The sequence below is a fragment of the Stenella coeruleoalba genome (genome assembly GCF_951394435.1).
Source record: "Stenella coeruleoalba genome assembly, chromosome: 15".
NCBI classification, from domain to species: domain Eukaryota; kingdom Metazoa; phylum Chordata; class Mammalia; order Artiodactyla; family Delphinidae; genus Stenella; species Stenella coeruleoalba.
The window spans coordinates 5,517,824-5,545,436 of record NC_137161.1 but is presented as its reverse complement, the minus strand read 5'-3'; the positions used below and the strand labels follow the sequence as shown (position 1 = coordinate 5,545,436).

The 27,613-nt window shown below is 45.8% G+C and overlaps 1 protein-coding gene across 3 annotated transcripts; it reads right to left on the bottom strand.

Moving 5' to 3' along the window:
• Positions 1-446: 446 nt before the first annotated feature.
• CTCFL (CCCTC-binding factor like) lies at positions 447-27,555 on the bottom strand. 3 transcript variants are annotated; one of them, XM_079945147.1, is made up of 12 exons: positions 27,451-27,555; positions 26,539-26,858; positions 26,308-26,412; positions 25,666-25,879; positions 21,424-21,594; positions 20,981-21,114; positions 17,778-17,898; positions 16,952-17,101; positions 14,611-14,771; positions 11,133-11,315; positions 5,364-5,487; positions 447-1,948 (listed from the first exon to the last, which is right to left on the bottom strand). In XM_079945147.1, exons 1-12 carry the CDS (start codon positions 27,464-27,466, stop codon positions 1,800-1,802), a joined length of 1,848 nt encoding a protein of 615 aa, XP_079801273.1. In that variant the 5' UTR covers positions 27,467-27,555; the 3' UTR covers positions 447-1,799. The 3 variants fall into 3 exon arrangements, with proteins under 3 accessions (XP_079801273.1, XP_079801271.1, XP_079801272.1); XM_079945145.1 differs by having other exon boundaries at positions 26,308-26,858; XM_079945146.1 differs by having other exon boundaries at positions 447-1,945; positions 26,308-26,858.
• Between the last annotated feature and the right edge of the window lie 58 nt (positions 27,556-27,613).

Below are 27,613 nucleotides of genomic sequence, written 5' to 3'. Positions count from 1 at the left end.
AATTTCCTTCCTTTTTAATGATATTCCATTGTATGGACAGACCACATTTTGTTTATCCATTTATCTATCTGTGGACATCTGAGTTACTTCCACCTTTTGGTTATTGTGAATACTGCTTCTATGAACATGGGTGTACAAATATCTCTTGAAGACCCTGCTTTCAATTCTTTTGGGTCTATCCCCATACTGCTGAATCACGTGGTGACTCCGGTTTTAATTTTTTGAGGAACCACCATAGTGTTTCCATAGAATCGGCACCATTTTACATGTCTACCAACAATGCGCAAGGGTTCCAGTTTCTCCACATCCCCACCAGGCAAAGAAGACGTGTTTTTAGAACCATCATTCACATATAACAAAGAAAGGCAATTTTAAGTCATTTTATTTTATTGAGTTTTGCAAAAACTTCTTTAAACAACAGTCAAAGAATAAGAAACTACTGCAAAAGTTCAAATAGGCCCAATTATAGCATACAACAGACCATGGGGTTAGTCTTATTATGTGATTTCAATTAATTTACTGTCATAAAATGAATATACTGCCTTTCCTGCTGGGAAATTGCTTCCATATGTTCACCTGACATGGGGCTTCTGAACTTGGGGTATTTTAACACCAGATCAGCATTTTAAGAATTTGAATTTAGTCAACTAGATGGGAGAAATTCTTTCACAATGCATACATACATCAAATTGTATATCAAATCATCACAAGGTACACTTTACAGTTTTATTTGTCAATTATATCGCAATAAAGCTGAAAAAAAAAGAATTTGAACTTAGGACCTATCAATGATTTTAAAATATGGGGTGGAGGGGAGTTCCCAGCAAAAGCAGCTGCTGAGCTAAAAAAAGAAGAAAAATACGACTCAGTATAAAGATAGATACTAGTTAACTTTAAGTACTAAAGAGGCATTTCATGTGCTGCTCGAATGTGGGAAAACCTCTTTGGCGTGGCCAAAAAATACTCATTATAGGTGCTCTAAAAAAGTACCAGTTCTCTGCAAGTACACATTTTCATCATCAGATTTTTCTGTTTCTTCTCACTCGGCCAATTATTTAAAAAATATAAACAAAGGCGTTTTAGCAAAACAGAAGGGTGACAAACTGATACACTAATAAGCTATAACGGAATGTAACGGGGGGACTTCACACCTGCCAAAGAAAATTAAGAAAGAAACAAAATCTCAAAGCGAGCCCTGCTGATCTGCCCCAGTAAAAACAATTGCTCATCACTTTCCGGTCTAATGTGAGGTTTCTCTTTTTCTACTCAGTTTTTAAAAATACCATTAGGACCCTTTGCATTGAATTTAGAACTAATTAAAAGTATTATGGTAGCTTTAAATTTTATGGATAACTCATTTGTATAAAAAAGGACATAAAATTAGTCTTTTATGTTTAAAACTCGTAATATCAGAAATATCACGGGTGTGTACAATCCAACCTGCAGTTCCCCAGCTTCGCCTGTCTGGTGAAGCACTAAGTGGTCTACGTCACCATGGAAATGACTATTATCCAAAAATCACTGCTCATTCATTGGGGGTCACCCTGCCGGTATCAAGTGAATGAATTCATAGGTCTGAGGTTTCATCCTCCAATTCAGGATTGGGGCCCTTTATCAAATGCCTGTAGTGTTTCTGAAATACCCAACTGAAAACAGGCAACCAATTCTAGGCACTACCACAAGCTCTGGAAAAACTGTGACCATCCGTTGTCATGAATTTAATTGTTTCAAAGACAGTGCTAAACCCTCGTAACGCGCGTTGAGAACGACACGTTGTCGCACCGAACCTGGACTCCCCATCAGTTCTCCATCATGGCCAGGATCATCTCACAGGTCATGTCTTCATCCGGGTCCTCGCCTCCAGCCATGGCTTCTCCGAAGTCGATGGGAACCAGCCCCCCCGGGTACTGCTCTCCGCTCACCAGGGAGGCCTCCTCAGCAGCGGCTTCTTGGGGAAAAGGCACAGCGTTGGCAAATTTAAAATAAAGCAGCCGCGAAATCAGAATTGATAAAAACGCTGCGATTGTATTTTGGAAACAATGACTGAATTTTTAGCGCAGCATTTTACAAAACAATACTTCCATTTATGGGACAGTACAAATACCCTGATCTCAACTGTTTAAGGCAGGGCTTCTCAACCCCAGCTTTAAGGCAGGGCTTCTCCACCTCAGCTCTGCAGACATTTAGGGCCGGAGGGTTCCCTGCTGTGGGAACCTGTCCTGCGCACCGTTAGGCGGTGAGCAGCCTCCCTGGCCTTGACCCGCGGGGTGCCAGAAGCACCCTCCCCCAGCTGTGGCAGCCAGAAATGCCACCAGACACAGGCACCTGCGCCCCGCGGGGCAAAACCACCCCCCGCTGAGAACCGCGGCTTGAGGTGAATGCAGATCCTGTGAGTTACTGGCCGGACGGCTTACACAAGTCTTGTCCTGGTGCCCACGGAATGACACTGATGACATGAAAAAGGCCAGCGGCTCTCGGGACACCTGTCCCATCAGCTAATCAACATACCCCGAGTCACCTCCGGGCCAAGCGTCCTGCTAGGTACACGCCATGAGCCACACTCAGATCCGTGACCATCCCTGCCCTCCTTCCAGCAGCTTCTAAACAGTCAGCCCAACTTTGGGAGTCTCAAAACAGAGGCTCACATCCACATCCAACCCCATACCCATTTTCCAAATTCCTCCGAGAAAACCCGTGGAAAGTCACTGACGAGGCACCGGGAATGAGAGACAGAGAGCCCCGCGCAGAAGGCGGCTTTTTATCGCACGTGACTTCAAACTTGTTGCAACATAGTTTTGCTTACGGTTCCTTGAAGCATTTGGGAGGGGGGAGGGGGGAGAGGAATAAGACTCAGGCCTTGTGTACGAAGATGAACACAAGAGTCGCGGAACAGGTGCCGTCTGACAGTAACTTGCAGAAATCTACCGAGGACCTGGTGGGGGACACGCTGACCCACTAACACAGCAAAAGTAGAAATGAAACGATGACCTGGAGGATGTAGGTTCAAAAAAGACCCTGAAGTGCAAATCAAGTCCTGTTTCTGGCTAATACAAGTGAGGTTACTTGTCTCAATTCACACTTTGCTTTGAATACGCAGCTGACCCTCTTCGATACGCAAAACGTTTTAATATATCCAGTCTTTCCATCCCCGATTTTTAAAACTGCAAGAGCTTTGCCCTTTCTGCCCTTCTGACTCACGAACAGTCAACGCCAGCCGTGTCTCCAGGGCCCTTCCCAGAGCTCGTCGACAGAACGGTCCTGTTTCAAAGACTAGTGTGAGTAAATGGGGGAGAAGGCGCACGTGGGGACCTACTCTTCACCACTAAAAAAATTTTTTTCTGTTCTTTCAATGTCAACGTCCAGAAAGCACGTTGGGGAGAGGTCAGCTCAGGATTAATGAGGGTGAGGTGCTGCCCCGCAACTGCGGAGGCCGGTGCCCAGGCTGGAAGCCCACAGGCTTGAACAATGGAGGGGCCGAGGGGGCAGGGGAGAGGGGAGTCCATGGGAACAAGAGGGAGCAGAGTGGAGCTGGGAGTCCTGCCGGTGTATTTATTTTTTCTCAAGACACAAGTATATTTGAGGCTGTCGAGAAGGATCTGGCTGAACCGGACGAGCTGGCCGCTGGGGAGGGAGAAGAGAAACGTGGAGGGGTGAGCAGGTGGGAGAGGTGCCACGGGGTGTCCACGGGAGCCCGGGGCGGGCTGTGGCCTCTGCCATCCAGTTCTCCACTGGCGGACGGCACGAAGGCCTGCGGTGTGGGGCTGCACTCAGGATAAAAGGGACCACGTGTGAGCTCTTGGTGGGACATGGTAACTCCTGCAGGAGATAAAACAGGTGCTCCAGAGACGGGCCGTGGGTGCAATTCTGGATGGTTGTAACTGAGCTGGGCAGCTGTGCACCAACTGAGGGCCCCTAGGTCCTGCCAGGTCACCCACCCTCCTGGACCTGGCTCCCGCGATGCCTCCAGGGTTTGAGCTTTGCCAGGTGGGTGAGACGTGGAAAAAGAACCAGGGAGTTTGGCATGTGGACAGTTACTGAAATGAGGGACGCTGCACAGAGGGGAAAGGGACGGACTGCAGGACGCCCTGTTAAACGTGAGTTTCCGATAAACACTGAGTCATTGCTTAGCATAAGTTTATCCCAGATAGTGTGTGGGATATACTCAGACGACAAAGTTATTCATCGTTTATCTGAAATTCAAATTTAACTGGGCGTGTCCTCCACTTGATCTGACAACCCTTGGAGGAAGGAAGAGGCTTCCAGCTCTCCGTGGGAACATTCACAAGTCCAGGATTGGGGCTGGAATCAAAATCTAGGGAATTTAAAGGATGAGGATGCCATGCAAACATTTTCCATGTGTTTTTGCTGAAGGTTGCCTTGGTTTCCAGTCATACTCTAAGTCTAAGATTCTCATACGAAAGGAACAGAACAGCTGCACAGGAGCTAGGGCCTCCCCCTCGTGGAGCAGAACCTTCCACAGGGCCGACAGTACACGGACAACCCCTGTGTTAACCTGGGGACTCACATCTGCTCCCTGAGGCTGGAGGGAAAAGACTGACACCTGGAGTGGGTTGAATGGCAGCCCCGCAAAAGACACGTCCACATCCCAACCCCCAAACTGAGACTTTATTTGGAAGAAGGGTCTTTGAAGATGTAATGAAGGCCCTCGAGATGAGATCATCCTGGATCTTCCAGGCAGGCCCTAAAGCCAACGACACGTGTCTGTATGAGACAGAAAAGGTGAGACGCAGATACAGGGGATGCGCCCACGGGCAGACAGAGGCAGAGACGGGGTGATGCAGCCACAGGCCCGGGGCGCCTGGGCCACCGGAGGCCGGAAGAGGCAAGGAAGGGTGCCCCCCCCCCCGCCCCAGAGCGTGCAGATGGAGCGTAGCCCTGCTGATGGCCTTGATTTAAGGCTTCTGCCTCCAGACCTACAAGCAAATCAATTTCCGTTCTAAGCCACCCAGCATGTGGTCATTTGCCGCGGCAGCCCCAGGAGATGGACACAGGCCCATAGCTCCACCAGGCACAGGGACGGTCCACCAGCACGACCAGGGACAGCGGGGGCATGTGCAGCATCATCGCCTGGCTCTCACGTCCTGCCAGGACCCCACGTGACGGGGGGCGTGGACCCACCGGGGTCCCCAGGCTCACTTCCTCTGCGCATCCTCCCACTTCACCAACCCGCCCGTCGGGGCAGCAGCAGCAGCAGCAATGGCTGCTGGGAACAGGCGCCTGCTGGGGTCGGACACTTAGGGTTTCTGGATGCGTCCCCTGCACAGTAACGCTCAGCACCCAGGGAAACGTAGAACCAGAAAACCACCGTCAAAATAAAACCTGATTCATTTAACACGAGGTACCGTCTTCCTTGGCTGTCTCTTTTGGGTTGGTCGGCTTCCTCATTTTTGTTCGTCTTCCTTTTTCCGAGGTGGTTGGCTTCTCTTGCCTGGAGCCACACTTTTTCAAGTGTCTCTGCATGTTATTCTGCCGGAGAAAGGAGAGCACAGAGGAAGCCAGCATCACTGGGAATGGCGTGGAAAACCCACGGCTAAGGAGACGGGAAGCGGGGAGGAACGCGCGCCTTGGGTAATCTTGTACAAAAAAGATGGTTTTTTTTAGAGGTGACCCTTTTCCGTTGTGTTTCGGTCTAGCCGAAACCTAGCTTATTTTTAAAGTCAGGGACGTCAATGAGAAGACAAAATTCATTTTCCTAGACTGCTTCTACTGAAGTGAGGTTTGAAAAATTCAATATACCCTCGATTTTATAAAAATCAGCACTATACCATGGGCATTTTACTGCCCTACCAGCTTCCCTCCAGACCCACTATGCATGGAGGTATTAAGACTGTACAACATTTGGAATTAAAAAGGCAGCTCAGAGCTTTCCTATCGAACCTAGTAACGATATATTTTTGTCTGTGAACACGCAGGATGGTTTAAAATAAGTGAGAACACTTACACTAAGTCCATATGCTAAAGTAAGATACTGGCGGCATGTCATTAAATATGCTGATTATATAAAATGTGACCCCTAGTTTCCACTGAGACTTCAGTGTGGTGGTCGGGGCTGTCCTGGTGCGTCGGGGGAAAGAGGAAGGATCCGTATGTAAGGGGAGGGGGATGGTATTTAAATTGCTTCCATTTTATGCTTATCCATACGGGTTGGCAAACTGCTTTTGAGCTACAACGGCAGACTTGAGTAGTTGGGGCAGAAACTGGTCTGTGAAGATGAAAATATTTACTCTGGCCCTTTACAGAAAAAAGCGTGCCAATCCCTGGTTTATAGGATGACGAAGTATATAAAACCAAGCCTTTTGGAGTCAAGGATTCCTTTGTGAATATGATAAAAAGCAAGGCTCCTTCCCCAGCAACAGGCATGTGTATCTCCACGCACAGTCTCCCGACGACTTCACAAAGTTCATGGTTAAGAACTCCTGACACAAGTTTGGATGAGCAAACAAAACAAACAGAAACACATCCAGCCTTTACAAAGTAAGTGGGGTAAGATTTTAAGTAAACCTATGGACATTTACGGCCCAGGGGGCAAAGTAATAACACAAACCTCTGCGTCAGGGAACTGTTTCTCAAGAGAGGAGGTGCCCAGTATTCTGAATCCAGAGCAGGGGATCCTTACTGGGGAGGAGAGGGGTGGCCCTGTGACATTCTGGTCCAGAGATACCCTGGGACCACTGTGGGCTAAAGAATGGAAGTTTGTGAATCCTATGCTTTTTAAAAATTAAATTGAATTTGAGTATCCAGATATACTTTCATTTATTTGTCTATTTTTAAACACAATTTTTAAAGAGCAGTTTTAGGTTCACAGCAAAATTGAGAGGGAGGTAGATTTTCTTCCCTACAAATCCTCTGCTGTCTGCCTATTCTTTCTTCCCCTAAACCCCAACCCCAAGCGACCGCTGGTCCTCTTACTGTCTCCAGTTTTGCCTTTTCCAGAGCGCCACAGAGTTGAAACCATACAGTGTGGAGCCTCTTCCGACTGGCTTCTTTCACTTAATGCACATTTAAAGTTCCTCCATGTCTTTTTTTTTTTAAGATTTTTTTGATGTGGACCTTTTTTATTTTTGCTCTTTCTAAAATATTAATTTAAATGTTTATTTTCTCTTTTACATTTTGTATTATAAACTCATTTAAAGCTACAACTTTACAAATATTGACAAGCTAATTCTAAAATTCAAATGGAAACGCAAAGGACTCGAATAGCTGTAGTTTTTGGTTGCATCCCATTAGTTTGGACACGTGCTATTCATAAGTTGTAAATATAATCTTAATTCTATTCTTGATTTCTCCTTTAGTCCTAATGATGTTATAAAAGAGAGATTTTATATATTCAAATTGTGCTCAATAATATTCCACCGTCTGGATGCACCACAGTTCGTTTATCCATCCAGCTACTCAAGGGAGTCTTGGTTGTTTCCAAGTTTGGGCAATTATGAGTAAAGCTGCTATAACACCTGTGTGTAGGTTTTTGTGTGGACATAAGCTTTCAGCTCTTTTGGGTAAATACCAAAGAGCATGACTGTGGAATTGTGGGGTATGAGTATGTTTAGTTTCGTAAGAAAGTTCCAAACTGTCTTCCAAACTGGCTGCCCCATTTTACGCTGCAACCAGCAATGAAGAAGAATTTCTGTTGTCCCACCTCCTCGCTGGCGTTTGGTGTTGTCTGTATTCCGGATTTCGGCCATTCCAATAGGTGTGTCGTGGTATCTCATTGTTTTAATTTGCATTTCCCTGATGACATATGATGGGGAACAATTTTTCATATGCTTATTTGCCATCAGTATATCTTCTTTGGTGAGGTGTCAAAGTCCTTAGCCCATTTTTTAACTGGGTTGTTTTCTTATTGTTGAGGTTTAAGTGTTTTTTTTTTTTGCGGTACGCGGGCCTCTCACTGCTGTGGCCTCTGCCGTTGCGGAGCACAGGCTCCGGATGCGCAGGCTCAGCGGCCATGGCTCACGGGCCCAGCTGCTCCGCAGCATGTGGGATCTTCCCGGACCGGGGCACGAACCCGTGTCCCCTGCATCGGCAGGCGGACTCTCAACCACTGTGCCACCAGGGAAGCCCTGCCTACTTTTTTTGTTAGCGCCCTTAGCATATGAATCGTAGTTGTTTTAAGTTCCTGGTCTGATAACTCCAACATCCCTGCCATTCCTGATGCTTGCTCTGTCTCTTCAAATTGTGTTTTTTGCTGTTTGGCACGCCTTGGAATTTTTCTTTTTTTTGCATAAAAGGAGCTGCTGTAAATAAGCCTTTAGTAATGTGATGGTGTGGGGTGCGTTCTCCAGCCTGTGTTGAGGGCTCAGCCTTTCCGTGAGCCTGTGCCTCTGGGCTGTGGTTTCTCAGTTTCTTTTTTCTCCCCTCTTGGGTGGGACAGAATGTCCAAAATGGGGTGGACTTGGGTATTTCCCTTCCCCAGGTCAGTTAGGCTCTGATAAAACCCCAGCAGATTAGGTACTGGTTAACTAGTCTACCCCTAGAACAAGCCTCGGTAAGAAGAATGGTTCCTTTTCCACTCCCCCTGCAGGAAGCAGAAGGAGATTTTTTTGTTTTTGTTTTTTAGATATTCGCTGTGGGAACCTTGTTGAACTCCTGGTGGTAAAGCTCACAATATGGTGGGGATCCCCCTATGACTGGATCCCCCTGCACCTTTCAACACTCAGTTGTGCACGCCGAGCCTCCAGCAATTCATCAGTGACAGCTCTGCTTTTCCTACACCGGCACTGGCTTCCACAGCAGTTCCTGCTTCTAAGTCTCTGCTCAGGTAAGAGGGGACTCCCTGCATTCACCTGTCTGTGTCTCCAAGCTTGGGGGCAGGTTTGCCCTGTGGCCTTGCCTCTTTTACGGATCTTAAAGAGTTGTTGATTTTTCACTCTATTCAGTTTTTTACTTGTTAGGATGAAGTAGTGACTTCCAAGTTCCTTACACATGGAACCAGAAACGGGAAATCCCTTTCTTTTATTTCTTATAAACAGCTTTATTGAGATATAATTCCCATGCCATAAAATCCACCTGTTTAAAATGTATAATTCAAGGTTTTTAGTTCATTCACAGAATTGTGCAACTATCCACCACAATCAATTTTAGAACATTTCAAAAAGAAATCCTATACCGTAAACACTCTGCATTCCCCCTCCTTCCAGCTCCAGGCAGCCACTAATCTACTTTCTGTCTCTATGAACTTGCCTGTTCTGGACATTTCATCAAGATGGATCATATAATATGTAGCCTTCTGTGTCTGGCTTTTTTCGAGGTTCACCCACGTTATATAGCATGTATCAGTGTTTCACTTCTTTTTGTGGTTGAATAATATTCCCGTGTATGGGCGGGCCACGTTTTATCTGTTCGTTAGTTGATGGACATTTGGGTAGTTTCCAGTTTTTGGCTATTATGAATAATGCTGCTGTGAACATTTGTGTACAGGTTTTTGTGTGGCCATATGTTTCAACTCTTTGGGATACATGCCTAGGAGTGGAATTGCCGGGTCACATGGTAACTCTATGTTTAACTTTTTGAGGAACTGCCGGACTGTTTTACAAGGTGACTTCACCGTTTAAAAATCCCACCAGCAATGTATAACAGGTTCAGTTTTCCCACATCTTTTATTATCTGCCTTCTTTGATCACAGCCATTCTAATGGCTCGTCCTAGGGGTATCTCACTGTGATTTTGATTTGCATTTCCTTAGTGACGAATGTTTTCATGTGCCTATCGGCCATCTGTATATTTTCTTCGGAGAAATGTCTACTTAGATCCTTTGCCTGTTTTTAATAGGGTATTTAACTTTTTATTATAGTGTTGTAAACATTCTTTCTATATTCTAGATGCAAGTCCCAATGTGCTTTCTTGAATGGAAGGAGAAGTTTCAAAACTTCTGACTTCATGCTGAAGGATCCTGTGAGGTTGACTTACTCTTTACTCTGCTTTCTTGTTTCTCACACCAAAGGGCAGCTTCTTTACAATTTTAACTCGGTATGAATGACACTGTTTTTGGAGCACTGCCGCCGCTTCTGTTTGAAATTTTCAACTAATAGCATTAGCACTCCAGAACTGTCCCACACACTACCCAAAAAACACAACTACCCTACCATCTTCCTCTAAGAGAAAAGATAGTTTCTTCCATAAAAATAGTCAAGTTCAGATAATTTTAAACTTTTATAAAGCACACACATCATCTAGGGATCTAGCTAATCATCTGTGGTGGCTTTAAATGTCCACAAATTCTTTGGCGCTCTTTCTTTCAAAAGGGACTTTACCCCTCACCCCTTGAATATGGGCTGAATTATATGCTGCATTTCTAATGAACAGAAAAGTAGGGTCGTGTCACTTCTAAGATTACGGGACACTGTGGCTTCCTCCTTGCTCTCTCTCGCTCTGGTCACGAGGACACTTGAGCAGCCCAATGGAGAGGTCCACGGAGCGAGGAACTGAAGCCTCCTGCCAACAGCCATGTTGAGCACGCCGTCTTAGAAGCGGTACCTCCAGCTCCAGTCACGCCATCCAATGACTGCAGCCCCTGACAACATCCTGACGGCAACTCACGAGAGACCCAGAGGCAGAACCACCCAGGTGAGCCACTCCCAACTTCCCAACCCACAGAAAATGAGAGATACAAACGTTGGTTGTCTTAAGCCACTACATCTCGAGGTAATTTGCTTTGCAATAGATAACTAATACGACACCTAAAAAAATAAAACTGAAGAGTAAATGTATTTCTGAGCACAGTACCGAGAGCCCTATTCTAAGAATATCTACAAAACATATTAAAAACTGCATTCTCTGCCTAAATCTAATCCACAGGGACAATTTTTAACATGTTACCCTAAAAGCAGGGGTTCTTGGTAGATTGTCCGGGAGCCTGAGAACTCCCTAAAGCCATTCGCAAGATTCTGTCTGCAGGAGTGTCTTTTTTCACGGAAGGGAAACCACATGTTTATAAGATTTTCAAGAGTTTTGTGACTCCAGAAAACTAATAACCACTTTCTTAAGGCATGACAGACGCTACCTTAAATCCTGGCAAGTTTCTATAATCAGGATAAAACTGCCCAAGTGTGACACCGTGCCTGGGGACACAGGGATCTTCTCAAGGAGGATTTATTGGGACTTGAGGGAGCTTACCAAGCGGGTAAAGCCTTTGCCACACCTGGGGCATTTGTAAACAGTCGGGACGAAAGTTGTATCATGGTATTTCTTGAAGTGCACGTTTAGAAGTTGCTTCTGTGGGAAACGTCTATTGCAGGAGAGGCAGGCAAACGGCTTCTCTCCAGTGTGGGTACGTATGTGAACTGTCATATGACGTTCCTAGAAGGGAAGGAAAACAAATGGCTGAGCTACTGACAGGGATTTTTTAGCATCAGACGTTATTTATTGTATACCTTTTTTTTTTTTCCTCCCCAAAGATGTGTGCATTTTTAAGAAAAAACAAAGCAAACGCATTCTTGACACAGCACTGCCGTGGAAGTAGCGCGGTCTGGCCTCTAGGAAACAAGCTTACACGGTCCCTGCCATCAGGTTACCAAGTTCTCAGGATTAATCCCAGCTGGTCCTACAGTCCCAGGAGGGATGGAGTAGAACATACCTCGGGGAGTGAAACCGTAATCCATTTCCCCTCCCAAAGAGCTTATGTATTTGCAGCCATATTTCTATAATTATTTGCCATGATCTGAATTTACAAAGGGCAGATGGAAACTGCAAACTTGAAAATCTACTGTTAGAGTTTCAACTCAGCAGACTTTTGGGGTCTGAAGGACATTAAGCATCTAAACATTTTCCCGGCTACTTCCTGATAGTGTTACAAATCTTCATATCGATTTAAAGGCATAGTGGGGGACTTCCCCAGTGGCACAGTGCTTAAGAATCCACCTGCCAATGCAGGGGACACGGGTTCGAGCCCTGGTCCGGGAGGATCCCACATGCCGCGGAGCAACTAAGCCTGTGAGCTACAGCTACTGAGCCTGCGTTCTAGAGCCCGAGAGCCAAAACTACTGAGCCCATGTGCCACAACTACTGAAGCCCGCATGCCTAGAGCCCGTGCTCCGCAACGAGAAGCCACCGCAATGAGAAGCCCACACACTGCAACAAAGAGTAGCCCCCGCTCACTGCAACTAGAGAAAGCCCATGCGCAGCAATGAAGACCCAACGCAGCCAAAAATAAATAAATTTAATAAATTCCTTTTAAAAAAAAAAAACCATTTGGGTGAAAATAATTGTTCTTGGCAAAGAAATCGCCAAAAATTTTAACTAAGATTTATATGAGTAAATCATTTGGGGCATCAGGACAAGAATATAGAGAGAGCCAAGTAAAAGTACACATTTTATTTGTTTTACTTAAAATGGCATGATTATTCAGATGGAATATACGACCACTTCTGCATTACTGTTAATGCCCTAACTGATGGCCTTCCTTGCAATCTTTCTCTCATGAACATACACCTCCCCGCCACACACCTTTCAGCTCATCCCTCTCTCCCAGGTAAGCATCACCTGGTCTCCTGCTGGGAGTCGTGGTCCAACCTGGGAGGGCTGCTCTCCAGGACCAAAGCGGCTCAGTGCACCCAGCAGTGCTCTGGCCTCATCCCTGGCCTCCAGGTACCCCTGTCTGCTCTCTGCTCCCCAAACACCTGGGGCTCTATCCTCCCTGGGACCACCTCCCAAGTCTCATCCATCTTCCGGGAAGCTCTCTTAGCTGATTTACACAAATTTGAGCCTGAGACATCCAAACAGTCCAAACCTCAAAATCTACGAGAAAAACTCACTCTCCTTTATTCAAAGCATATGCTATTTCTAGCCCACACTTTGAAACACAATAAGAACTGACCTCCACCTTTGGTGACCAGTGGCAAGATATTCACAGTAGCACAAAATGCTTCAAAACCGCTGTTCGGTTCTTCAGCTTTTGGTCTTAGGACCCATTATACTCATAAAAAATCATGGCCAACTCCAAGGAGCTTTTGTTTATGGGGATGATATCTATTAATATTGACTGTATTCGAAATCAATTGAGAAATTAAAAATATAAAAAATATTTATCAATTCATTGAAAAATAACAAATCAACTATGTTAACATACCTCTGTAAATGTCTGTTATCTATTTTTTAATTTTTATTTATTTTTTGCGGTACGCGGGCCTCTCACTGTTGTGGCCTCTCCCGTTGCGGAGCACAGGCTCCGGACGCGCAGGCTCAGCGGCCATGGCTCACGGGCCCAGCCGCTCCGCGGCATGTGGGATCCTCCCGGACCGGGACACGAACCCGTGTCCTCTGCATCAGCAGGCGGACTCTCAACCACTGCGCCACCAAGGAAGCCCTATTATCTATTTTTTTAAAACAAAAACGCTAATGTCTCGCCTCATATATAAGATGGCGCTATTTGGGACATACCTGTATACAAAAGTACTTGCTGTTTACCTGAAATGCAAATTTAACTGGTCATTATCTATTTTTATTTCTAAGTCTGGCAACCTTATTCAAAGGAAATAGCTTCTGCCTTCGGTCTGCAGGGGTGTGTTCTTGTGGCCGAAATAGATGAAGAACATCTGCTCTCCCAGATACGTAGCTGGGAAAGGGAGCAGAATTTTTATAGTTTTCTCAAATAATTGTGGGTATTCTTCTCTATTACACCAACATTCAACAAGTGGTGATTTCTTAAAAGTTGGTTAAAATGTGGGGCCTGAAACCACACCAGTGAACTTTTTGTACTTTGTTATGTTAAAATGTGTTGATCTTTTTATACTTTCAATGGATCTTTAACCCATGCGTGATTTTGTAAATAACATGCGTGATTTTGTAAATAACAGGTGGGTCATTTGGAAAACATCAGAAGCTCTGAGTTATAAAGAGCTTCTAGGTGTTGAGTACATACTATTAAAAATGCTTTCTTAAAATCACTTCAGTCTCATTTGAAAAGTCTTAAGTATTAGAAAGCTGCCAGGTTCACGCTGATGGATGTAAGTTTTCCAAGTGGGAACTGCTTTCTTGGCAACCCATTTTCCTTGACGTGGCAGGATCACTACATTTGCTTTCAAGAGAACGTCTACAAAATACCCAATAATGGAATAAGTAGAGTTTGTCGTCTGTTCTTTCAAGAAAAAATAGTGATTCACGAAAAGGTGGCTAGTTGAGCTGGCAACTCAAAAGTCCCACCGATGCCTCCTCCAGATGACCACCGTGCTTTGGAGGACAGCGGAGGTGCTTTATGCCAACTTCGCAGTTCATCACGCAGACTATTAAAAAGAGCATTCAGGGTCAATCAAGATGGAATAAAGTGAATAACTTTCACGGCTTTGTCAAGGACATTCTTAAGTAGACTGCCCTTCCTTTTTGCTGCCAGGGCACGAAGAACAAGAACACAGTGGTCCTGCTTGGTGTGGCCGCACTGACTCACGTTAAAACAGCTCCACTGTTCTTGCACCATCAGTGCCAATGTCACCTAGTGAAAAGGGCGAATAGTGTGTTGGCATTACAACTAGTTAATAACAGTGATCTTGATCTTATGATCCTGATCGGTTTCAAGGACCTCTAGGGGTGTGTGAGCCACACTTTAAGAACGCTTGCTTTCAACTCCCGGCTCCTCCCCCAAGTGCCTGAAACACAGTACCTGCTTGCAGGCGTAGCTGCAGTGTTCACACTTGAACCTCTTCTCGTTTTTGTGAGTTTTCTGGTGCTGAATGAGAGCATAGCGCTCGTGGAAGACAGCAGAACAGTAGCGGCACTTCATCTCTGCAGCTTCGTACGTATGCAGCTTGAGCAAATGGACGCCTAAAAGAGTAACCGAACATCACGTGGGAGAATAGGGTTACGTTCCGTGAGGCCGATTTCCCCCTACGCTCCAAATAGGGTTTCTCACCCTTGCTACTACAGGCAGACCTCGGAGATATTGCGGGTTCCGTTCCAGACCATCACAATAAAGTCAATCACACGGATTTCCTTGTTTCCCACTGCGTATAAAATTTATGTTTATGCTATACCGTAGTCTATTAAGCGTGCACTAGCACTATGTCTAAAAAACAATGTACATACTTTAAAAATACTGCTAAAAAAGGCTGATCGTCATCTGAGCCTTCAGCAAGTGATAATCTTTTTGCTGGTGGAGGGTTTGAAATATTGCGAGATTTACCAAAATGTGACACGGAGACCAGAAGTGAGCAAATGCTGTCGGAAAGATGGTGCCCACACACTTGCTCAACGCAGGGTTGCCACAAACCTTCAATCTGTAAAATACGCGGCAGCTGAGAAGCACGAGAAAGCAAAGTGCAATAAAACGAGGTCTGCCTGTATTAACGCTTGAGGCTGGCTCATGCCTTCCTGGGTGGGTGTCCTGTTCTCTGCAGCATCCCTGGCCTCTACCCTCTAGTGCCAGTAGCATCCCTTCCTCCCCGCTTGTGACAACCAAAGTGCCTGCAGGCACTGCCAAGTGTCTCCTGGGAGGTAAAATCAGTCTCAGCTAAAACACTGCTGCTCTAACTGCACGGCACGCTGACACCTCATCTTAATAATCGTTCACGTAGAGCCAAGCGTTACCTAAGCTAGGGCACGTCGGACCTGGCGTGTTCATTTAACAAGCACTTGGAGAACCCTACGGTGTGGGCGGACTTTGAGGATAATGTTAAGATGGTTCTACATAACGAAGATATAACTTCTGTATTCTGGCTTAAAATAGAAGCCCCGACGTTCTGTTAGAGGCCAGTGCTCTGTTTTTCCCTACGTCGTACTCGAGAGGCGCGCTCTAGGATAATTTCGGCTCAACTAAGTCCAAAGCGTGGTGGCTTTGTGGTCCTTTGTGTAAGACGTCTCTGCACCTCATACGTGCCGACTCAGTCATTTAAAGAGCTTGGTGTCTCATATAGTGACAGGAAGGAAGACTTAGCTTGTGTACAAAGCATCTTACGGGTATATGGAGGCATAGGGAGTGCGCCACCGACCTGGATGGGACATGACCTGTATTTCTTTGCCGTGGTGTCGGTAATGTCCTTTCTTGGCAACTGGCTCAAGACTCCTGTGCCCTACGGGGTCTCACTGGGCTGTGTTTTGCAACTGACAAAGGATCTGGACGCAAAGTTAAGACTTCATGAAACACCTTTACCCTTTCAGAAATGTTTGCAAATGTTTGTGCCTCTCATATCCAGAATTTCTCTGGGCAAACCAGGGACTCTATTTCTGCCGACATATTCTGAGTGTCACAGTGTTATGTGTTTTAGAAAGAAGAAAATGAGAGACCAGGAACCCCGAAACAAAGGAGAGGGGCTGGTTCACTCACCGTCACCTCCACCACCGCCCCCGGCTAAGTAGGGCCGGTTTCCTCTGCAGGCGAGATACAATCCCAGCTCCCAGTCTGGCACTCGGACCTGCTCAAGGTGCCTCGTACTGTTAGGAGGGTTCACCTTGTCACAGGACGGATTTCAGGTCACATGAAGCGGGCTCTTTTACTGAGGCAAGTTCCTTACGGAAAGAACCATGTCGCGCTTCCACCCTCGGTTCCCAGAATTGCTTAGGGTCACAGCAAGGGTTTAAGAAAAATTTGCTGAGTGTCACGGGAGAGATCATTTAATAGAGAGTCAGAACCTGAAATCAGGCCACCTCCTGGCACCTGGTCACGAGACTCTGGGGCAGTTCGCTTTTTGTCCCTTATCCGCTTCGTCATCTGTAAAAACAGGCCCACTATGGAATAAAATAATACCCGGGAAGCCCTTTAGGAGCTCAAATGCCCGTGAGAGCTCATCTGTGTACCTGAACCGGGCCCGGGCCAGACTCTGAAACTGCACTTACGAGATCTAGCCACAAGATGGCATCACAGCACGTCCGGAAAACAAACACACACACACCCAGGAGCAGCACCTGAATCCCGCTGCCTCCCTGGAATCAGGCCCAGGGCTCCACAGGCTTCCCGAAGAGCCGGCCCACGGGGCAGCTAAAGGAAGTTCTCTAAGCCAGACACTCACGCAGGTCGCTCTTCCTTGCAGTGACGGTGTCACAATGCGGGCACTGGTACTTGGGGACGTTCTCGCCATGCTTCTGCAGGACGTGTATCTTCATGGTCCCGCTCTGGGTGAAGCGTGCGTGGCAGATGTGGCATTCGTAGGGCCTCTCACCTGGGACACGGATGACAGCAGTGACCCTCCACCGAGGGGCTTCACCCCGAAACCCCTGGTGCTCCCCAAAGGACACCTGGGGCTGAAAGCCTTTCTTTCCCCCCCAAGACTCCCTTTGCAACTCCTTTCTCATACGTTTAACCCCCAACTAGGGCCAGGTCCCTAAATCAAGCCCGGACAACGTGATGTCCAGCTGTGTGGACAGCAGCCCAGATGGGCGACTCTCCTAACATCTGGCGGTACTCACAGTTCAAGACCCACACCTAGTTCCTACCCTTGGTGTAAAGAACCCAGAAGCACACATAATCACAGTCCTTATACAACAAAATATAAAGACGGTGCTTTACGGAATCAGTACGCTTTGTTTTTTGTTTTGCCTTAACGTTGAAGGATGAATTAAGGCGCCGACTTTGAAAAACCTGGAAAACCTATGGGAGCAAATAGTTGACGGTGTTTACTCTTCACAGTGGGGTCACCACGGGGTATCTACGTGCTGTGTTTACGTGTTGAATTACGCTCCCTCAACGCTAAATAAATGCAGAGGCAACATCCCCGTGTCAAAACTTCGCTTTGACGTTCGACCTCTAGTTCTGCACCGAAGATAACTTTGCCAAGGTCACTTGTAAGAAGGAAACTACGCTTTACTTATTTGGCCTTAAGCGTGAGAAACTTTTACCGGAATGCGTCCTCATGTGCCGTTTCACCTTGCAGGCGTCTTTGCCGGCGTAGCTGCAGAGATGGCATTGAAAGGGGCGCTCGCCCGTGTGCGAACGGATGTGGCGCTTCAACTTACTTGCCTGATAAACAAATGAAAGATATTTATTGCAGCAGAAACTCCAAACTTGTGGCGTCTTCGATAAACCAGCGTTGTAAAAGATATCTAAACGAGTCCGATCTTAACAGCAGAGCCTACCTCCCACCCCGGAGAAAACCTGCTAAAGCCACTGCTGCTTCCTTTCTGCGGCGGATGACGCTCTGCATTTGATGTGTGACCCTCGGGCAACAATGAACAGGACGTTCAAGAGACTCTCACCTCAGCTTCACTTTACAAAGGAAAATGGAAATCTAGCTGCTCCCTGGCATCCACAATCTTATTTTCATTTCTAAGGCAACGGCCTCTCAATAGCTGCAAAGTTTATATCATGCTGCGGAAGTGCAGAGGCCAGAAAATTGTTTGCTTGCGTAACAGAGAAACTTGAAAACATGAGCTCTTGAATGGACCGACATCTGTCAGAGGTACTTCACAGTTCCAAGCTCTGTGGACCCTAAACGGCCCAGGGACGGAGGAACACCTTCCTTGCCATTAAGAATAGATTCTACGCGGGGACTTCCCTCGTGGCGCAGGGGTTACGAATCCGCCTGCCAATGCAGGGGACACGGGTTTGAGCCCTGGTCCGGGAAGATCCCACATGGTGCGGAGCGACTAAGCCCGTGCGCCACAACTACTGAGCCTGTGCTCTAGAGCCCACGAGCCACAGCTACTGAGCCCGCGTGCCACATCTACTGAGCCCGTGTGCTGCAACTACTGAAGCCTACACGCCTAGAGCCTGTGCTCCGCAACAAGGGAAGCCACCGCAATGAGAAGCCCGCGCACCGGAACGAAGAGAAGCCCCCGCTCGCGGCAACTAGAGAAAGTCCAGCACAGCAATGAAGACCCAACGAAGCCAAAAATAAACAAATAAATACATTTATATATAAAAAATAAGAATAGGTTCTACGCGGTAGCAGTTTGTAAGAACTTTTAAGTAGAAGAAGATACCTTCTAATTTGATTAATTACATATCATAGGCAATTAGTTAAAAGGCAAACATGCCCATTTTATCATGTTTTGGGCCTATTGTAGTGACCTTCTAGGACTGTTCTTATTCTGTATTCACTTCTTTCAGGCTCTTTTCTACCTTTAGCAGAAACAGAGGTGATGAACCATGCTTGGGCTACAGACGTGAGAAAGCCCTCAGCAGCCTGTCTGTGATCTCAGGAAGGCTCCACTTGGCCTGGTTCCCTAATGTGCAGCAAAAGTACCCAGAAGCCTAAAGAACATTCAAGAACAAAGGAAGACTCGGAATGGAAAACAAGACCCAAAGCAAAAAATTTAGCTTAGATTTTTAGAAGAAAAAAAGATAGCTTTGAGTGTATCAGAAAGCAAAACAAAAGGAATTTAAAAAACTGTAGCATGAGAGGTTTGAAAAGCGGAGTGGTGTGCATGATCAAAGAAGGCTGTGTGTAAACCTTCTCTGGACGGCTTTGAAAGGTAGGAGGAGGAGGGAGGGGAGTTCAGAAGTTGGGGTACTCTGCATCCCGGCTTCACACATTCCTGCTGGCATACGTGTAAACGGGTGGCGTCAGGGTGGGGGGCTTTGGCCACTCCCCCTTAGAGCAGACCAGCATGCTAGGACTTGGAAGATGCAAAACACAGGGTGAGGGCAGAAACAGAGGGTCCATATGTTGAGGTCGACCCTGGAGAAGGGTCTCAGCGAACGTGGGAAATTTGTGCTGAGAACTGGCAGGACACCAACCACACGTCTATTCTAGGCGTAGGATTCTCAGATGGCTTTGTTCTTTGAAACCCTCATTTTGTGTTTTCAGCGTACAGTTTCAACCTTTAACTCAGATGACAAATAATTTTTGAAAATAGTTATAGCAAAAAAAAAAAAAATTTTTTTTTTGGAATCAAATTCTGCCCTGTCTGTGAAATTTCCTAGTTGATGAAACGCAGTTTCATCACTGCTGTATTTAAACTTTAGCCCTCCCCTTTAACTCAGTTCAATTCAAGCGTATCGTCCTTTCCCAATGGGGCTCAAAATCAGGACCCAGCATGCGCTCTGCTAGATAGTGGAGTTCTTAAAGATTAATTGTACAAAAGTGACACTCAAAAGTAAATATAGGGCTTCCCTGGGGGTGCAGTGGTTGGGAGTCCGCCTGCCGATGCAGGGCACACGGGTTCGTGCCCCGCTCTGGGAGGATCCCACATGCCGTGGAGCAGCTGGGCCCGTGAGCTATGGCCGCTGAGCCTGCGCGTCCGGAGCCTGTGCTCCGCAACGGGAGAGGCCGCAACAGTGAGAGGCCCGCGTACCGCAAAAAAAAAAAAAAAAAAAAAAAAAAAGTAAATATACCGTTCTGTTGTTTCACTGAGGGTGTGCTAAATCTGCTGGAAGGTATAAAGAAACTGATCTAGTTGAAATGAACATGACTTATAACTGAAGATTTAACAAGTTGGCCTCTGTCATTAAGAGTGGAAATGGCCACGTTTAAACCTTTTTTTTTTTTTTTTTTTTTTTTTTTGCTGTACGCGGGCCTCTCCCTGTTGTGGCCTCTCCCGCTGCGGAGCACAGGCTCCCGGACACACAGGCTCAGTGGCCGTGGCTCACGGGCCCAGCCGCTCCGCGGCACGTGGGATCCTCCCAGACCGGATCACGAACCCGCGTCCCCTGCATCAGCAGGCGGACTCCCAACCACTGCGCCACCAGGGAAGCCCCGCCATGTTTAAATCTTTAAGCACATTGCTTTGTATCAAATCAGGTGCCACTGAGGAAAGCTCAAAACTCTCAGCGAACATTCAGATTGGGTCTCTGTTCTGTCAGAGCAAATACACTTTGATTTTGTGGAACGAGTCCTACAGAGAATGCAGGGTAGAACTTTTGAACAAATATGAGAATTATTTCTCCAGGACCATATGTTATTTGTAATTTGTACAGCTCTGCATACTGCTTTCCCTAGTCAGTAATCAAAGAAATCACATTTAAAAAATTAAATTTAGGAAACAAAATGAGTATTGTTTCCTGCAGAGATGTTACGAGAGATTCTACTGGTAGTTTGACTTACATGACTGTTACAGCAGCTTCTTAATACAACACTACGAAACTTGAAGAGTGAACTTACCTCTACGCTAGCGTACTTGCACATGGAACATTTAAAGGGCTTCTCGTGAGTGTGTTTATAACGTCTGTGTCGGGCACGTTCTCCACTGGTGACAAATGCCATGTCACAGTCACCACACTTGTAGGGCCTGGTTCCTGTAAGATCACATCGTTTATTCTTTCAAGCAAGATTTAGCCACATTTTTCCTAGGGAATCATAACTTATTAATGACACCCAGTCTCAAAATGCTTTAAAAATTAAGAGGCTCTTTAAACCACAAAGGCCCCGGAAAGATATGAGAAAAACCTTGGGAACATCCAACGTTTTTAACTAAAATTGAAGAAAAAAGACAAAATTAAAGTCTAAAAAACTGCATTATTTTAATATACAAACAGATGGATTTGCATTCTTACCTAAGCCTCAACACACATCATTCAAGGTAAACGTCCCTCTCAGCTGTTTACCTGTATGGGTGTTGATATGATTCCGAAGGACAGTAACAGTACGGAAAGCTTTCAGGCAAAGGTGACACGTATAAGGCTTTTCATTGGTGTGAGTTTTCATATGACGATTCAAACTCGAAATTCTAGAAGAGGTGAACGTGCAGATGTCACAGTGGAAGGTTCGTTTTCCTTCTGTAGGAGGGAGAGACAACATTTATGTATTTGTACAAACCTTTCTTTAGGTGTTCAAGTTCCACTTAAATACAAAGTAACTACACACATCCTTTTCTCACCTAATGTGGTAACTGAACAAAAGGTGCTCCATGCAAATGGTAAGCAAAAGAAAGCTGGGTGGCTATACTAATGGACAAGACAGACTTCGACAAAAATTGTTACAAGAGACAAATAAGAACATAACGCAATGATAAAAGGGTCAAACCATCATGAAGATATAACAATTATAAACATACGTGAACCTAATAACAGATCCCCAAAATACTTGAAGCAAAAACTGAAAGAACTGAAAGTAGGAAGAGATGGTTCAATAACAGTTGGAGACTTCGATGCCCCACTTTCAACAATGAAGAGAACCAGACAGAATATCACCAAGGAAACAGAAGACTTAAACAACATTATAAACGAACTGGACAGAAGAAACAGCTATAGAACACTCCACTCAACAACAGGAGAACATACATTCTTCTCAGGTACATAAGGCACCTTCTTCAGGAAAGACCATATGGTAAATCAGAAAACAAGTGTCAATTAATTTTAAAAGACAGAAATAATTTGCTCTCTGACCATTATGGAATGAAGTCAGAAATCAATAAAAGAAGGAAATTTGGAATATTCACAAATATATAGAAGTTAAACAACATACTCCTAAAGGACCAATGGGTCAAAGAAGAAATCACAAAGAAACTGTAAAATGCTTTGAGATGAATAAAAGTGAAAACATGGCATACCAAGCTTACAGGATATAGCTAAAGTGCTCAGAAGGAAACTTTTAATTGTAAACACTTACATTAAAAAAGAAAAAATATTTCAGATCAATAACCTAACTTTACATCTTAAGGAACTAGAAAAATAAGAGAAGTCTAAACTCAAAGCTAGCAGAAGGAAGAAATAATAAGGATTAGAGTGAAGATAAATGAGATAGAAAATAAGAAAACAGCAGAGAGGACCAATGAAACGAAAGTTGGTTCTTTTAAAAGATCAACATTGACACTTTCTCTAGACTTGTAACTAAAAAAAAAAAAGATAAGTCAAATAACTAAAATCAAGAAGCAAAGTGTACTACCAACCGTACAGAAATAAAAAAGACTGTAAGAGAATACACAGATGTGTGCCAATAAACTAGAAAACCTATACAAAATGGAAAATTCCTAGAAACACACAAACTACCAAAACTGACTCAAGAAGAAATAGAAAATCCAAATAGCCCTACAATCAATAAAGAGATTGAGTCATTAATCAAAAAAGTTCAACAAAGAAACCCCCAGGGCCAGATGGCATCATTGGAGAATACCACCAGACTTAAAGAATTAACAGCAATCTAAAACTCTTAAAAAACATCTAAACTCTAAACTCTAACATCTAAAACTCTTAAAAAAAAAAGAGAGACGAGTAGGAAACACTTCCCAACTCATTTCATGAGGCCAGTATTACTCTGATACTGAAAAAAAAAGACACCAAAACAAAACTATAGACCAATATCCCTTATGAATACCGATGCAAAAATCTTCAACATACTAGCAAACCAAATCCAGTAGCATATTTAAAAGATTGTGCACCTTGACTAGGTGGAATTTATCACAGTAATGGAAGAGAGGTTGAACAGATGGAAATCAATCAATGTAATACACCAAACTGACAAAAGAAAGGGAGAAAAAGCCCTACGTGATCATCTCAATAGGTACAGAAAAAGCACTTCACAAATTCCAACACCCTTTCATGACGAAACACTCAACAAACTTGGAATAGAAGGTTTTGGGGTTGAGTTGTGTTCCCCAAAAAGATCCGTTGCAGTCCTAATGGCAAACATCCATGAATGTGACCTTACTTGCACATAGGGTCTCTGAAGACAATTTCAGATGATCATACTGGACTAGGACGGGTCCTAATCCAATACGACTGGTATCCTTATAAGAAGAGAACAGAGACACAGAAAGAGACACACGGAGAACTTTATGTGACAACAGAGGCAGAGACTTGGAGGGATGCACCTACAAGCCAAGGATGCCGTGGTTGCTGCATCAGCAGAAGCTAAGAGAAAGGCATGGAACATATTCTCTTTTAGAGCTTTCCAACAGAGCATGGCTGTATCAACACTGATTTCAGACTTCCAGCTTCCAGAGCTGTGACAGAATATGTTCATGGTTTTTTTTTTGTTTTTTTTTTAAGATGTTGGGGGTAGGAGTTTATTAATTAATTTATTTTATTTTTGCTGTATTGGGTCTTCGTTTCTGTGTGAGGGCTTTCTCTAGTTGTGGCAAGCAGGGGCAGCTCTTCATCGCGGTGCGCGGGCCTCTCACTATTGCGGCCTCTCTTGTTGCGGAGCACAGGCTTCAGACGCGCAGGCTCAGTAGTTGTGGCTCGCGGGCGTAGTTGCTCCGCGGCATGTGGGATCTTCCCAGACCAGGGCTCGAACCTGTGTCCCCTGCATTAGCAGGCAGACTCTCAACCACTGCGCCACCAGGGAAGCCCTGTTTATGTTGTTTTAAGCCACCCAGTTTGTGGCATTTTGTTATGGCAGCCCTGGGAAGCTAATACAGGAACCAATTTAAAAATGGGCAAAGGATTTGAATAGACATTTTCGAAGAAGACACACCAATAGCCAATAACACATGAAAAGATACTCAACATCATTAGTCATTAGGGAAATGCAAATGAAAACCATAATGGGACACCCCTTCACACTCACTAGGATGGCTGTAATTTTTTTAAATGGAGAATAGTGAGAATGTGGAGAAAGTGGAACCCTCCTACATTGCTGGTGGGAATGTAAACTGGTGCAGCTCTGCAGCTCCTCAAATAGTGAAACATAGAGTGTCCAGCAATTCCACTCCTCAGTATACACCCAAAAGAACTGAAAACAGGTGTGCAAACAGAAACGTGTCCATGAATATTCATAGCAGCACCATGGACAACAGCTAAAAGGTAAAAACAGCCTAAATCTGGATCAACAGATCACTGGATAAACAGAACATGGTGTGTATCCACACAATGGAATGTTATTCAGGGGTGAAGGGGTGAAGTACCGACACATGCTACGACGACGTGGATGAGCCTTGAAAACGTTATGGTATGTGAAGGGATCCAGACACAAAAGGCCATGTGCTACCTGGGTATGATTCCATTGAAATGAAATGCCCAGAAGCGACTGTTTGATGGGTACACTTTTCTTTTTAGGGTGATAAAAATATTCTGGAATTAGACAGTGGTGACGCTTGCACAGAATTGTGAATATATTAAAAAACCTGAAAATGAGCTAGGAGCTGGGAATTTGGGGGTACAATCTCTTGATTTAAATATATGAGAAGCTAATATATAGCAAAGGTTACGCATGCAACCAGCTACTGAAGCCAGAGGCAATCAGCCTAAATGAATAACGTTAACCACACGTAAGAAGAAGGGACAGTGGTGGCAGTGTGGCTTTCTAAACTGAGTCTCTTTCTAACCCCGACTAGCTGTTGCTAGAAGGAGGAAACAGCCGAGGGTGGCCAGATATGACTTTTTATAAATGAGCTAAAAGTTGAGACTTCAAGGGTGGACTCTCTTGATTTAAATAAGGGAGAAAAACTAATACTTTAAAAAAAGCTGAACAAATACTTTTCGAGGGTCAGAGTCATCCTCTTTCCTGGCCTCACCTAAACATCCCCTCCCCTTAAAGGGAGCCTCTGCTGCCCTCTGGGCATCACTCCTTCCTTCTCCAGGGCCTGAAGCACTTGCTCTGGTCTCCGTCAGACCCCCTAACCCCCCGGGGATGCAAACTAGGGAGCAGATGGGGCCCAAATTTCTATTTATGTGCACGGCCCTTTTCGGGAGCCTCTGTACTATGCTTTCAAAACATCTGCGCACAAGATGCAAAACTCTTTTGGATTTGACTCACAATACAGAACGTTAGCTCAAAACTTCTCCCATTTCCTGACATGCTGAAAGCGACTAAGGCAACCACTTCAAACTTCAACTACCATCCCCTTCCCCTGAAGAGAATCAGCAGCCCTGTTGTTTGAAGAGTCTCTTACAAAGGAACTGGCCTACCCTTTGTCTTTTTTTGACTTTCTGTAGCGTTGGCTTCTTCAACACGTGCTTGACCCAGCGCAGGTTTCTCAATATTTAAGGGTGAAATTGTCAGAACAATTTCAACTCTTCCTTCATCTCCTGGTCTCACTTCCAGAAGAAGAAACTGCCCTTCTGTTTCTTCACTGGATCCACCTTCAGCCAGCAGCCGTTCCTCTTCCTGACCTTTCTCAAGCTAATACACAAAAACAGGTATTCAAACAAGTACAGTACTAGTAATTACAGCCTGATTCAACTCTTTGCTTTGATGAAACCACAGAATCCATAGAGAAAAACACAAATTAAAGAAGCACAGAAGATTGTCCATTGCAACCAAAATGCTTCAACTGTAATTACTAAGCATCGAGGGTCTCGGTGGTGAAACAGAACACAATTTAAAGACTCGATGCGTCTCATCGTATTCTAATTAGTGTAACTTTTTAAACTCTTCAAAAACAACATGAGGGCCCCCAAGATTTTCCTGGGAAATATTTTTACTGTATTTAATTTTAAATTGCAAATTTTAAACTGCTTGTCCATACATAATACTGCATGAAGGGTAACTCTAAAAAACAGTTTTCTGGCTTCCTCCCCTGCCCCCCATTTTATTAAAACTAGTTGTACCTTTCTAGATCCAGAGCTTTCTGCCAGGCTCACTGCACACTTACTGTCTTCACTGGCCCCAGTCACATTCTCCTCCAGAACATGAAACTGCATCACCTCCACCTCCTGCAGCAGGTACACCTCCTCCTGGATGCTAATGGTGACACACTGGTGCGGGCTCTGCTGGGACCCCTCCCCAAGCCACACCAGTGACTGCAGCCCACTACCAGCCTGCTGCACCGTCCCCTGCACCTCTTCCCGGTGCTGTGGTGCCAGGTTCTGCAGCTCTGCATCTTCGGAGGTCAAGTGCACCATCTGCAGGGTCAGGATGTGCTTCTCGCCCTCCTCCGGGATGGCCAGCAGGAGCTCCAGCTCGTCCCCTGGGATCTTGGCCTGGAGGGCCCCGTGGGTGCTCTCGGCCTCTAACTCTTCAGAGCTTGGGTGTTCCCTCGCTCTGCACACCCCTTCTTCTTCCTCCTCCAGGGCTTTTTCTGTTATCAACTCTGGTTCTTTGCTTTTGGTGAACTGCTCCGGAGGGACAGAGATCTCGGTCCCTGCCATTGTGACTTGGTCTGTCAGAGAAAGAGCAAGCCGTGTGGGTGGGCACAGTGGGTTCGGCCTAGCAGGCTTTGGGGCTGCTCAAGGCCTGACAAGGTTCCAGCCTCAAAAGGCTTTGGGGCTTACACGGCTCAGGACTAAGTTAACTCAGCCTAGGCCTACAAGGGGCTGGACTAAGTAGGACTGAGACTAAAGCAGGTGTTTGTCCAGAAGATTCTAGAACCAACAGATGTGGGCCTGGGCAGGCTTTCAACAAATGCACATTCCAGGCCTGGAACGCTTGACCCTGTGCAGGCTTCCAGCAAATGCGCATTCTAGGCCTAGAAGGGAGGCCTGGACAAGCTTCCCACCAGGGCACAATTCCAGACTCAGCACCCTTTGAGCCACGGAGGCTTTTTGCCTCGAGCCTCTACCCACGCACCCTCGGCCATGCAGACCTCAGGTCTAGCATGAGCCTCTCCTGGTCTGGGGCACCTCCCCCCTCCTGGCTCCACCCTGGCCGACCCCCTCCTCGCCACCCACCGGAACCTTTCCTGCCCACACCCACGCGGAGCAGCCCCGGCTCTGGAGGAGGCTGCAGTCTGGCCCCCGCGGGTGGTCCCTCACCCGGGAGGCGTGGCATCGGCGCCCGGCCGGCCCAGTACCGGTGGGCTCCACCTCGTGCCGCGTGCTGCAGGCCGCCGCCTGCTGCCGCAGACAGCTGCCTGGGCTCGAGGGTCAAGAATGGCAGTACGCAGGCGCAGGGCAGGAACGTGGCCGCGTGCAAGGG